At 37.7% G+C, this 14619-nt stretch overlaps 1 protein-coding gene across 3 annotated transcripts in view; it reads left to right on the plus strand.

Moving 5' to 3' along the window:
* The first annotated feature begins 7859 nt into the window (after window positions 1–7859).
* The window catches only part of TUT7 (terminal uridylyl transferase 7), a 91738-nt gene continuing 84978 nt past the window's right edge, over window positions 7860–14619 (plus strand). For 2 of the 3 annotated variants that reach the window (XM_043981620.1, XM_043981611.1), the window contains exons 1-2: window positions 7860–8005; window positions 10617–11154. In XM_043981620.1, the coding sequence (XP_043837555.1) occupies window positions 10644–11154 (511 nt within the window). In that variant the 5' untranslated portion in view covers window positions 7860–8005; window positions 10617–10643. Of the gene's footprint in view, window positions 8006–8170; window positions 8923–10616; window positions 11155–14619 lie in introns of those variants that run through there. The other variant, XM_043981605.1, reaches the window with a different exon arrangement.

Below are 14619 nucleotides of genomic sequence, written 5' to 3' on the forward strand. Positions count from 1 at the left end.
TTTTTGCCAAGAAAACCCCTAAAGGGGTCAAAACGAGTCAGACTTGACTGAAAAATGGCTGAACCGAACCACCCTTTATGTCTAAATCATGTACCCATTTGGTATATGGTGTAAGGTGTTGGTCTATACCCAATTTCTGCCAAACTACATTTCAGTTTTCCCAGTAGTTTTTGTCAGATAGTGAGTTCTTGCCCCAAAAGCTTGGATCTTGCACTTATCAAACGCTATGGTCATTACCTACCGTGTATTATGTACCCAATCTACTCCACTAGCCCACCACTCTATCTTTTAACCAGTGCCAGATTTTTCTGATGATTACTGCTTTATAATAACAGTTTGAAGTCTGGAACTGCTAGGCCAACCTTCCTCCACATTTTTTTTCGTTAATTCCCTTAATATTCCAAATGAATTTTGTTTTTATTTTTCTAGCTCTATAAAATATTTTTTGGTAGTTTGATTGGTATAACACTGAATAAGTAAGTTGATTTAGGCAGAATTGTCATTTTTATTATATTGGCTCAGCCTGTCCATTCTAAATTAATAGTTTTTCAATTGTTCAGATCTGACTTTATTTGTGTGAAAAGTGTTTTGTAATTGTGTTCATAAAGGTCTTGGGTTTCTCTTGTCAGAGAGACTCCCAAGTATTGAATATGGTCTACATTATTTTAAATGGAATTTCTTTTTCCATCTCTTGCTGCTGAACTTTGTTGGTAATATATAGAAATGTTGATAACTTAAGTGGCTTTATTTTATATCCTGCAACTTTGCTAAAGATGTTAATCATTTCAACTAGTTTTTTCATTGATTCTCTAGGATTCTCCCAGTATATCATCTGCAAAGAATGATAGTTTTGTTTCTTTATTGCCTATTCTAATTCCTTTGATTTCTTTTTCTTGTCTTATTGCTATATCTAATATTTTTAGTACAATATTGAATAATAGTAGCAATAATGAGCATCCTTGCCTCACCTCTGATCTTATTGGTAAAGCTTGTAGCTTATCCCCATTGCTATTCATCAGCCCTCTTAAGAAGGTTCCGATGAATATGTCTAAGAGATATGCTTTAGGAAGGAGAGACATCAAATTGATCAGAGAGCTCTTCCTAATAAACTGCCCTTAAAGTACTATGTCTGGGGGCAGCTAGGTGGTGCAGTGGATAGAGCACTGGCCCTGGATTCAGGAGGACCTGAGTTCAAATCCGACATCAGACACTTAACACTTACTAGCTGTGTGGCTCTGGGCAAGTCACTTAGCCCCAATTGCCTCACCAAAAAAACAAAAAAGTACTATGTCTGAAAAGCAAAAATAAAAATTCTCATTTACATGACTCTATGTACAGGTAAAATGCATCCACAAGTCTATGATGTGGGTAGCACATTTTACAAATTAAGCTAAATTTTAAATTAAAGGTGGAACTGCTCAAGGTCACAGAGTAAGTGGCAGACAGATCCAGAAGCTACTATTTGTGAGTTACTTATGTGACAATGGGCAAATCCTATGACCCTTCTGAGTCTCAGTCTCTTCATCTGTTAAATTAAAAGAATTGGACCAGATTATCTCTAAAGTCCTTTACAGATCTAAATCCTATGATTCTAAAGTCTTCCTTACCCTGCTCCCCAAGTGCAATGCTCTTTAAAAAAATACTATGCTTCCTTTCTAGGAGTACTTGGGAAACATGCCAGGAAATATGACAAAACATTGGATCTAATTTGGTCAGTAATTGCTGACTCCATGGGTCTATAGAAAAGAGGGCATTGTGTTGTTTCAAGTTTTACCTGTTTTAGATGCATCATCATAGCTGAAATGTTTGCAATAAACTGTATGCCTGCCTTTAGACTTTGGAACTAACTTGGTGTTAAAAAAAACAACAATCACCTAGATTAATTATTCATTCATTAATTCAAAAGCCATATACTAGGTTCCTATGTTATCTTTTTCCCAAATATTTTATTTTTTCCAGTTACATGTTAAAAAATTAACATTCTTTCTTAAAATTTTGAGTTCCAAATTCTCACCCTCCTTCCCCTCCCCCCTTATTGAGAAGACAAGCAACTTTATATGGTTATACATGTGCTGTCAAGCAAAAATGTTTCCATATTAGTCATGTTGGAAAAAAAAACAGACACCCCCCCCCAAAAAAAAATAAAGTTAAAAAATTATGCTTTGATCTGCATTCCGATTCCATCAATTCTTTCTCTGTAGGAGAATATTTTTCATCATGAGTCTTTCAGAAATGTGTTAGATAATTGTATTGCTGAAAATAGCTAAGGCATTCAGAGTTGATCATCCTATAACATTGCTGCTACTATATACAAGGTCCTCCTGTTTCTGCTCACTTCACTTTGTATCAGTTCATGTAAGTCTTTCCAGGTTTTTCTGAAAGCATCCCACTCATCCTATGTTACTTTTAAGATAGGCTCCAAAGCTGGCCTTGGTCAAGAAATCTCTCTTCTCTACTAGAAGCATAGATTCCAGCACCATACTGCCTGGGAAAGTTTTTAACCTCCTTTCTCTCTACACAGGAGGTTCAGTTAAACCCATGAACTCTCCTTTCAAGTCACAAGGAGAAGTGAACTAGCCACTAGGTAGATACAAAGAAGTAAGATAGAATCCACTGCCATCTTGGAATGTATCATCTAAAGGGGAGGAGGGGAAGTAAGACATGCACAAATACCATAACTATGTGATAATCATTATATACTCATAATGCATAACTGAAAATAAGATGCATATAAGAGGAGGGAAATTACAAAAAGTGTCTATAAGGAAAGATCTGATTGGAGATTTTTTAAATGATCTCTTACACTAATATATTCAAAGAAAAGCAAACATAATGTAGTAACTGGATTCTCTAAAGTTTTCTATAATCACATTAAAATGTCTTTTCTTAAATAAGTTTTGATAGCTTTTGTATTTTGCATCGCCAACATCTCTCTTCAGTATCCCTTCTCTTCCCCTTCCTAGAGAGCTAATCCATAAAACAAATAATATTTGGGAAGAAAAATAAAATTGATCAATATAACAACAAAATTCTGAAATATATGTAGTATATCACACCTGTGGACCATCCACCTCTGCAAAGCGATGGATCGATCTCTTGTTTGGAGCTATGTTTATGCTTTGTAATTTTATAACATTCATTTTTTTATCATTTTGTGGTCATTCCTTCCATTTATACTCTCATAGTTGGTGTATATGTTGTTCTGCTATTCACTCTTCTTTAGTTCATGTAACTCTTTCCATGCTTCTCTGCACTCATCACATTTATCATTTCTTGTACCACACTAATATTCCATTACATTCATGTACCACAATTTGTTCGGCTATGCTCGAATCAATGAGTATCTATTTTGTTTCCAATTCTTTATTATCATGAAAAGTGAGGCTATAAATATTTTGGCATATCAAAGCACACAAAATAAATTGTATAAATTCAATTACCAAATACTCCTTAATAAGATAAAGAACTTAAGCAATTGGAGGAATATACAGTTCTCATGTGTAGACCATACCAATATAATAAAAAATGAAAAGACTTCCAAATTTAATTTACACTTTTAATTTTATACCAATTAAATTATTTGGAAAAAATAAAGGTCTAGACTATTAAGGGAAATAATGAAAAGAGATAAAGATGAACTTTCACACCTCAAAACTTTATTTATAAAGTAAAAGTCATCATAATCATTTGTTATTCGTTTTTAAAAAATAGAGAAGTAGATTAATGAAATAGAAATTAGTCAAGGGAGAATAAGAAAGAATTGAACTCAATAAGCCAATGTTACATCAACCAGAAAACATAAATTACTTTGGAAAGAATTCTCTACTTGATTTTTTTTTTTAATTCTTTTTTTTTTTTTTTTGTGGGGCAATGGGGGTTAAGTGACTTGCCCAGGGTCACACAGCTAGTAAGTGTCAAGTGTCCGAGGCCAGATTTGAACTCAGGTACTCCTGAATCCAGGGCCAGTGCTTTATCCACTGTGCTATCTAGCTGCCCCCTTCTACTTGATTTTTTAAAAAATTAAAAAGATGTTCAGAAACCTGGAAAGAAGTTTAAAGAAATTAGGCTTAGACCAACACTTTATACAATGTTCCACAATACAGTCTAAATGAATGTAACTGTAATATTAAGATTATACTATTAGAAAAAATTAAAAGAGAAACATAAAAGCCCCTCCCCAGTAAAGTGGTCAAAGGATATAAGCAGTTTTCAAACAATTTGTGAAATATTAAAAATCATACAAAAGAATGTTCCAAATAATTATTAATAAGAGAATTGCAAATAAAAACAAACCTGAGGTTTCACCACACACTATGCAAACTCAATCAATATTTATTAACTGCCTACTATGTACCAAGCACTGTTCTAAGTGCTGAGAATACAGAGGCAAAAGAGGAGCTTACATCCAATGCAAACAAATATATACAAAACAATCTATATACAGGATAAATTTTGTTGTTGTTATTCAATCATGTCTAACTCTTCCTGACTCCATTTGAAGTTTTCTTGGCAAGGATACTAGTTTGTCATTTCCTTCTCCAGCCCGTTTTACAGATGAGGAAACTGAGGCAAAGAGAGTTAAGTGACTCCATTTGGTGTTTTCTTGTCAAGGATACTTGAGTGGTTTGCCATTTCCTTCTCCAGCCCATTTTACAGATGAGGAAATTGAGGTAAGGACTTAAGTGACTTGCCTAGGGTCACACAACTAGCGAGTGTCTGAGAACAGATTTGTACTCAGATCTTTCTGACATTGGGCCCAGAGCTTTCCACTGTGCCACCCAGCTGCCCCAATTACTGATAATAGACCTATTTGAATTGTCTTTATTTCATTATGAAAGTTATAAATAAAAATAGGCCCCACATTGAAGCTATCACTTGATCTTCAGTGATCAGTCTGTCAATGTTGCTACCTTTATATACTTATAAATAAACTCCTTTTGATTCTCTTTGTCCTGAGTTTTGCCTGTTAATCTGGGTAAAAGCCCAAAGAATTGTCTTTTCAACAAAAGTTCCCCTTATGAATCACATTAAAATTTTGACCGGGTTTGTGTTTCTTTTTTATTTAATTAGGAAGAGTCTGAGAAGAAGAGAGAGAATAGGAATAGGGAAGGAAGATGTGATTTATATGGGGACAAGGAAGGAAGGAAGGAAATTCATTGAAGATTCTTTTTAAATATACAGAAAAGAACAAAAGGAAACACACAATCATGATAGCTTTGAAAATTACATTCTAGGGGCAGTTAGGTGGCGCAGTGGATAGAGCACCAGCCCTGGAGTCAGGAGTACCTGAATTCAAATCCGGCCTCAGACACTTAACACTTACTAGCTGTGTGACCCTGGGCAAGTCACCCCAACTGCCCACTAAAAAAAATGAAGGACAAATGGGGGCAGCTAGGTGGAGCAGTGGATAAAGCAGTCCCTGGATTTAGGAGGGCCTGAGTTCAAATCCAACCTCAGACACTTGACACTTACTTGACACTTACTACCTGTGTGACCCTGGGCAAGTCACTTAACCCCCATTGCCCTGAAAAAAGAAATAGCAAATATTTTTAGAAAATGCAAAAGATTAAAATTTTAATACTAAAAAGTCATCCCCAAATCCTGAACTTTCTAAACAGATTTAATCTAAGCCAGTCTTTTTATAATAACATTACTAACTGGGTGTGGTGGCTGTGCTGCAATAATAACTTCAATGATGGAATGTAAGAAACCAAAGTATAACCTACCACACCCTGATGAATCTTTATTAAAGGGCACTGTCAGTGTCAGTTAAATTGATTATAAGCTTGATTATTTTTAAGGTCTTGTACATTTAAACTCCAAGGTAATTTTGTGGGGCAACAATGTAACATAATTTATTACCACCCCCCCACACACACCCCCACACCCCCCACACCCCCCCACCCTGCCCAACAGAGAGAAGAGAGAGAGAGAAACTGTAATGTACCTCACTTGACTAGGTGGAGACACAAAAGTAAAACAGTCCCTGGCCTCGAGGAATTTGCATTATCCTAGGGGGAAACGGGAAACGGCCTATACAAAGTTAAGTTTAAAAAAAACACACACACAAGATACATGCACAAGAAATACAAAGTAACTGAAGGCTGCAACACTAACAACCAGGGGAATTAGGAAAATCTTGAAGCCTGTAGCACTTGAGCTGAGCCTTAAAGGTAGCCAGGAGAGTACTTGGGTCGTTTTTTGTACCAAGGGAAGAGGATTGCATTTGAAATATCATTTATGGAAAACAGCAAATAGGCCAGTTTGTGCCTAACCTATCTTTAGCACAGTGCCTGGCACACAGCAATTAATAAATGCGTGTTGACTTTCCAACCCATTCATGCTAAACCCTTGACTTAGCTCTGTTCTTCATACACAAAATTTTACCTCCCACCTACACTGCAATGCAGGCATTCCTCACATCCAACTTTTAGAATCTGTAGCTTCATTCAAGATTCTACCACCTCCTACGTGAGGACCCTAGAGGACAGAGAATGCTTTTCTTTTTTCTTTTTCTTCTTTTCTTGATTTCCTTGATTTCCTTCCTTCCTTCCTTCCTTCCTTCCTTCCTTCCTTCCTTCCTTCCTTCCTTCCTTCCTTCCTTCCTTCCTTCCTTCCTTCCTTCCTTCCTTCCTTCCTTCCTTCCTTCCTTCCTTCCTTCCTTCCTTCCTTCCTTCCTTCCTTCCTTCCTTCCTTCCTTCCTTCCTTCCTTCCTTCCGTATCCCTCCAGAGCTTTGCACTAGTAAATGTTTAAAAAAAAAAGTGGTTGAATTGAATTGAGTCGAATGAAGTGAGACTTTCATTGCTCTGGGCAACTCTCTAGGTTCTAGAATCATAAATTACAGACTACCCAGTGACAGACTGTACAATAATATCGATAAACATTTATTAGGAGCTTGTTATGTGCCAGGCAGTATACTAAGTGTTGGAAATACCAAAAGAAAAAGAAAGAAACCTTGCCCCCTCTACAGTTGCAGATGTGCTTTGGCAGGGGGGATTTTACACAACAGGAAGTTCTCTACATGAATAAAATAACAGAATGACAGAGAGAGAAGAAAGAGGAGGAAGGGAGGGAGGAAGAAAAGGAAAAAAGGAAAGAAAGAGAGAGAGAGAGAGAGAGAGAGAGAGAGAGAGAGAGGAAGGAAGGAAGGAAGGAAGGAAGGAAGGAAGAAAGAAAGAAAGAAAGAAAGAAAGAAAGAAAGAAAGAAAGAAAGAAAGAAAGAAAGAAAGAAAGAAAGAAAGAAAGAAAGAAAGAAAGGATGAATGGATGCAAGACGCTGCGGTGTGCACAAGAAAAGATGCAAGGCTTTCCTGCATCTAATATATTTAAAGAAAATAGAATATAGAAATTCAGTTGGTAGATGCCACTGCGATTTTAGGGGCGCTGCTGAGTTTCTAGTGAAGTTACCCACCCACTCCACCCTACGAAAGCGCAGGGTCTTCTGTAGCAGAAGCGCGAAGGGGGAAGGTGTAGCATTCTTGGGACCCCCCCACCCACCCCCCACTAGCAGCATGAGATTAGGCTGGATAGACTCAGAGAACCAGAGAGCAAGTACTGCAAGGAGAGAATGGACAGATTGTGACGACGGCCTTCAAGGCTTCTCGCACGCAGTTCCCCACCCCAGGATGAAGTAATAGAAGATCTACACTGGGTAGGGGCTAGGGTGAGGGGTCTCAAACACCTTCCCACTTAGTCCGAGGCCGGAGGGAAATTCCCGCCGCAGAGGTAGCCCAGGCGAGCTCGGGAGGCGGATAGGAGAGGTAGGGAACGTGAAGAAAGGAGGCGGAGACTCCGCGGAGCCCGACTGGAGCTTGGGAACGCCGGCGGGCCCTCTGTTTGCGTGGCGCGTGTTTCCCGCGAGTGCGGCGGACGTCTCGGGCTGTGACACTCGCGGCTCCCAATCGCGCACAATGAAGCGGGGCTGAGCGCCGGAAGTGGGGCCGAAAGAAAACAAGACCGAGCAGGGACCGAGGCCGGAAGAGGTGGGGGTTCGCGACGGAGGCGGTGAGTGTGTACCCGAGGGGGATGGGAGTGGGGGGGCGAGAGGTTGGTCTGGTCTCTTCCCCTCCTGCCTGGGTCCTTGGCTTCGCCCCTCGGGGTCAGTCCGAGCTGCTGCCGCCGCCGCAGAGCCCCAAGACCGCCGGCAAGGCAGGACAGGGCCAGGTCGGGTCCCCCGGGCCGGGTGTACGGTTGCCCCTGTTCTCGCCCTCCCCCTCGCCCCCCGGGGCAGTCTCCCAGGGCCGGGGCGCTCCCCCAGGGCGACTCCGGGCTGAGGTTGGGAGGCCGAGGCGGAGCTTGTTTTGTTCCTCTTTGTTAGTGGGGGCACCGAACGGGACCAGGCTTTTCCCTAGTGTTTGGGGTGGGGAGCCCCGGGTCATTCCACCGCCCCCCTGGTAGGGAGTGAAGGCAGCAGGAGCAGTTTCTTCTCCTGTCCCCTCTTCCTCCAGTGATGTGGAGACCGAGGGTAGACTAGGGAGACTCTGGTGTTTGTAGTGTAAGAAGCGCTGCGTTTCAAGTCAAGAGGATCTGAGTTCGAATTTAGACTGGGATACCTTACTTTATGTGGGACCTTGGACGAGTTCTTTAACTTTCCTGAGCTTTGATTTCCTCCTCTGTAAAATGAGAGGTTTGGCAGAAAGTAAGCAGACTGCATAGCTTGACCCACCTTTACCTCTATTAAGGAAGCTACCTTTCAGAGGGTTCCAAGACTGCTATAGGGTCTGTACATACTGAAGCCTGGTAGCGCTTTTTGTTTCTGTAAAAGAACTGGAAACAAAGTGGGGTACCGGTCGGTTAGGGAATAGATGAACAAATTATGGGATGTGAAGGTAAGGGATATGTATAATTGTGCCGTAAGAAATGGTGAGAGGGACTAATTCAGAGAATCCTGGGAAGACCTTCGTGAACTCAAGCAGAGTGACGTGAGTAAAGCCAGAGCCATACACACACACACACACACACACACACACACACACACATTTATATTTATATATAATGGCCACAATATTGTAAATGAAAATAGCTTTGAAAAACTTAATTCTAAGAGAAAGAAATGACCCATCTTGACTCCAGAAGTTTATAGATCTTAACCTTTTTTTTGGTGGCATTTTAGTGAAACCTCATTAACCCATTCCAAGAAGTTTTTTTAAATATGCAATGGGATTACAAAGGAAACTGTTGAAGTTACCCATATATTTTTGAAAAACGAATTCTTGGACCCCAGGTTAAGACTGTGCTGTAGAGATACGCCTCCCACCCCTTGGTGAGGAGGTGTTGGTTGAGTGTAGAAAATGCTTTTTTCAGACACAACCAGCGCAACTATTGCTTGACTACATTTATTCGTTACAAAGGGAGGATTTTTATTTGGTGGTTGTTCAGAAAACAGAAGAAAAGAAAGTGCATCAGTTAAACATTTTAAAATACCTGTAAGATGAATTTTAGGAGTCACAAATAATCAGTACCATATACCACCGTGTTAAATTTTAATGTCTATTTTAAAAGCTATATGTAATAGATTCAGTGTTTTAGATACAATTTTAATTTTCTGGCCTTTTTAATACATAGGAATGTTCATGTTTGTTGATGATTTTCATAATTTTGCAAAGTAAAGGATTTGAATTAAGTAAGCCCTTAAGTCCCTTCCAGGTCTAAATCCTGGGGAATAGTGGAATACCTCAATGCAGCTCCTCCTCTCCCTATCCCAGTTCTACTTGTCAGATGACTAAGGAACTAAACATTTCTAATCATTGAAATATACATAACACTTTAAGTTTGCAAAGAATTAAGCATGGGGGGAGGGGTGTGAACTCATGCATTCTAGGTACTGAATCTAGTTGGTGACCTTACATTACTCAGCCTCTGACTAAACTAACATCAGAGGTGATGGGGAACAGACTAAACTAAAAGGATACATCTCAAACAGTGTGGACAACCCTTAAGAAGATAACAAAAATAATTACAAGTCATTGTTCCATTTCTTCTAGTGTGTTAAGAGGAATGTGGGGAGGGGGCGGTAGGACATAGTTTTGAAAGATCTTCACTGTTTATATATTATCATGGAGATAAAGTAATTTAAACTAAATTTCAAATAATCTTTATAAGATAAGACTTTGTTTTTATAATATGACTATTATATCACCTTAAAATAAAGTTCTCTTTGACAGCAGACTTAGTGTACTGTTGTGGTAAAAAATGTTCTCTGGTTAAAATTTACAACATAATTGATTCAAATACCAGTTAAAATATGTGGTTACTGTGATACAAATTTTATAATGAAGCAACTTATTTTACTAAAAGCAACTTATTGCCTCAGAATTTTGAAAAAAACATTATTCGCTTATTTATTTATTTGGAAAAATTATTTTCTGAGGCACTAAAATTCCATGCTTTAAGTTCTATCCAGTTTCAGAAACAGTATTATAAAAGTGGTAAATAACACCCAAGCCTTACTTTCATTTATAGCTAACTATTGAAATGTCATGTTTCTGATTTCCTTAAACAAAGATAATTTCTTGGTAAAACTTTCTGGTACTTTTGTGTAGTAAATTTGTTCAGTTTTTTATAGTAGTATAATGTTACTTGTTAAAATAAACCACCAAAAAAAATTTTTTTTCAGGTACCTGCAAACTGAAGAGCACAGACAATGGGAGATGCGGCAAAACCTTGTTTTTTCAAGCGAAATAAAGAACGTGGCATTATAGATGATGATTTCAGGAGGGCTTCTCCACAACCAGACTATTTAATAATGGATGATTCTGGTAATGGACATAGCAGTAAAACAGAAAAAGGCCTTCCCCCCAAAAAAGGGACACCCGGGAACTATGGGAACAGCCCCAGGAAAGGACCACATGCTATTTCAAGCAGTCCAAATGCATCTAAAAACATGGGTCACAGTCAAGGAGCAAGAATAAATGACAGCCACAAAGATAATATTAAGAGATGGCTATCTGATGAATTGAATGAAAGAGACAACTGGATGGATTGCAAAACTGGCACTAGGATTCCTGTTATAAACCGACCAAGAAAAGACCCCTTTCAGGAAGGTGAAGATGGCCATAGATGGCAAGATGGAAGAGGATGCAGAAGTGTAAGACGACAACTTCAGAAAGACCTAACAAACATAGAAATTTCAGAAATGCAAACAGGAGGCTCTGGTAATATACCTCAACTTCTGCAGTTAAAACCCCAATGCAAGAATGTCTTTTCATCTAGCATTTTCCTGTCTAAATGAATTTTTATTGCTCTCAGCAATGCAGCTCCATTTTTTCCATTTCAGTTCTGCTTTCCAAAAAGTAGTCACTTATTTAAAGCATTATTTTAAGAAATATAATCATGGCATTTGTTTGGACAGCAGCAGAATAGTTCATGTCTTGCTCCTACCAGAATGTAATGTCATGGTGATAATTTTGTTTCTATTAATTAATGCATTTAGAAAATCAAATACAGATAAAAGTTTTGATGCTTAGTTTCTGGAAACACTGAAACCTTTTGAAAGGATCCTCATGTGGTTGATACTAGCTATTCAGAAAGAATTGCTTATTATAAGTTTTTCCAAAAAGTGAAAGGCAAGTAATTTCTTTGTATGTTTTAACTCTATGAAGAGCCATCTGAATCATAATTTTTATCAGATGTACAGTAGCTATAGATATGTCTTTATCAATAAATCAACAATATATGAAAAATCCTGAATTAGATTAGAAAGTTTAATTGTTTAGAAAAGGTTATCAATTACTTGAAGAAAATAGTTGGTGTAACATCAGGAAATGTTAAAAGAATATTTGGTAAGTGCATAAGAAAAAGCCATGATTTTATTATCAGAATGTCTATCACATCATAGGAAATTGTATTAAGTTGTATTAAATTATTTTTGGTTTTTTACTGGGAATATCAGAAAAAATATACATAGTTACTACTTAAGAATTTGTTTGAATACTTATTTTACAGATGAAGAAACCAAGGTCCAATTAAATAGCATTCTGAGGTCAGTTAATTTGTAGAACAAGTGTACAAACGAAAGTCCATTAGTTAATTTAGCATATATATATTTTTAAAAACATAACAAAGGACATAAAGAGAAAAGCTGGAATTATGTTGTTCTTTTAAAATAGGGGACTTTTCATTTTGCAGGTTAAAAAAAATTAATGTTTCTGTTACTTCCACCTTCAGGTAAGGGTTATGGTTGATATTTTATACAGAAAAGGTAGGACTGTCAAAGTTGATTAGAATTCTGTAGTTGGGACTTTAAGAAAAAACTAGATAACAAATAACATTTTTTAAAAGTTACAGTTGAGCAGCACAAGTTGCCATTCATATTTGCAGAATCTTTGTTCTTGAAGCAACATTCAAATTTGAGACAATGATACTTCAAAGACATTACTAGAGGGGCAGCTAGATGGCGCAGTGGATAGAGCACCGGCCCTGGAGTCAGGAGTACCTGAGTTCAAATCCGGCCTCAGACACTTAACACTTACTAGCTGTGTGACCCTGGGCAAGTCACTTAACCCCAATTGCCTCACTAAAAAAAAAAAAGAAAAAAAAAGACATTACTAGAGAAAAGTATTCAGAATGAAAAACTCTTTTGTCTTTATCTCTTCAGATTTTGTAACTTTTAACTATTTGGAAGAGGATTTGTCCTGATCCTCTGGATTAATTAGCTTTGGGAGGAGAGTGGGGCGCCCCGCCCCCCATGAAAAATCTATTTTTGCCAGAAAAGACAATTCTTCTGCCTTAGAAAGTTAATTAGGACTTTGTGGAAAATCACACAGCCAGTATATGTCAGAGGTGATACTTAAGACTTTATTACTTACTGTTGCTGTTCCAGAGATACCTTTTTTGGGGGGGAGGGGTGCTATGGAGAGGGGCAGGGGAGGTGAAGTGGGTACATCCTGTGTATATATATATATATAGTAACAGAAGCTAAATAAAGGATTGACTATCATAGTAACATGAAAACAATATGAATAGAAGTTTAGTCACTGAATTACTAAGATATTGTTAAAGGTAGAAAAACCCCTATGAGATGATTCTATACCAGACTCTTAAGTAGTTTTATAGATAGGTTCTGATTGCATAGTAATCATGTATTAAATCAAATAACAATTTTTTTTAAAGCACCTTTCCCATTTAAAGTGTTAAGGAAATGTGGGATTTGCTATATTTCTTTGGCTAATTTTCTATTTTTGCAATCTTTTCTCCAAAAAAATTCTGCCAGATAGTCAATTTTGTGTAAGAATTGAATGGCAGTTCTATCAGTGTTATTACTTAAAAATAAATCCATGCAAACATATTCTCTCAAGCCAGGAAGACCTGAATTCAAGTCCCATCTCTGATGTCTTGGGTGTGTGACCCTGGGCAAGTCACCAAACTTCTCAGTGCTCAGTAAATTTTTTTTTTTTAATCAGTAACTCTTGAAAGAAGTGCTGCCCTGCCTTGGCAGAAGCAGTGGGAACTTTGTACACCAGTGAAATCATAGGGCCTATCTCTATGCCAAATTCATGTCTTAGGGATGAAATGATATACCTATAAAAAAAGAGAGAGATGTAAATTCTGTTGTTTAAGGTAGAAAAACAGATTTTTACATATAGAAAGTACCTTTCTGGGTGAGATCTATGATTCCACTGAGCAAACTACATGTGCGGAAAGCACACATTAGTAATAATTTCTTCTGTACATGTGGGTCTGTAACCAGTTACTTTTTCTGTCTTGTGTCCTTGGCTCATATACATTCTAGCACTAGGCAAGGCTGCTTACATTTTGAGAATAAAATATTGATAGGAAGCTTGATGAGACCTCCCAGCCATGAAAATGTGTGACTCTTACATGCTATGCATTCATTCTAGACATTTCTTTTTGAGTTGTTCTGATATAGGCAAAGATTTTCTGATTGCTTTTTATGATTGTGCTTCTTCCGTGGTAACTGAATTCTGGCCAAACATCAACGGTCTTCAAGTCTCTTCCACTGTATGTAGACAATGTGGTGTTAATGTCATTCCATAGAAAGAAGCTACAGACATAAGGATAATTGTTTGGATGTGTTGAGTAAGCAACAGAAGATAATAGATATAATATGCTGGTAATCCAAATGATCCTGAAGAAGATAGGAACAAAACAGATATAAAGAAACTTGGTTCCATTGTAAAAATTAAATGATTCTCAGACTTCTCCTGCCACTTTTCTACCCAATAAAAGCCCTTCAATAAAGCCCAAAGAAGCAAAGCCAGTGGATAGACCTCATTATTACATTGTTAACTCCTCCCCACCCCAACCAGGTAATCATAGAAACTGCATTAATTTAACTCTTTCTTATTGTCTAGTCTCAAGTTAGAAAAATCCTTCTGTGATGAAGGAAATATAATTCAGATATAGTCACTGAAGGAAAATTACATTATTAAAGAGTGGGCAAATGACAGTGGAACCATGCCTGATTTGAAAATCTTGATAATATGTTCCGAGAAGCTTTTGACAATACTGTATGTTACAAATTTGGTCTTGGATAGTCACTTTCAGAACAATAAATTTTGATATAATCATAAAACATGTGACAGATAATATGCATTCCTTTGGAATATTTGCAAAACAAAGTTCAGTGTTGACCAAATTGACCCTGACCAAATTGTTGG

Source organism: Dromiciops gliroides, chromosome 1, assembly GCF_019393635.1.
Source record: "Dromiciops gliroides isolate mDroGli1 chromosome 1, mDroGli1.pri, whole genome shotgun sequence".
Lineage (NCBI taxonomy): Eukaryota > Metazoa > Chordata > Mammalia > Microbiotheria > Microbiotheriidae > Dromiciops > Dromiciops gliroides.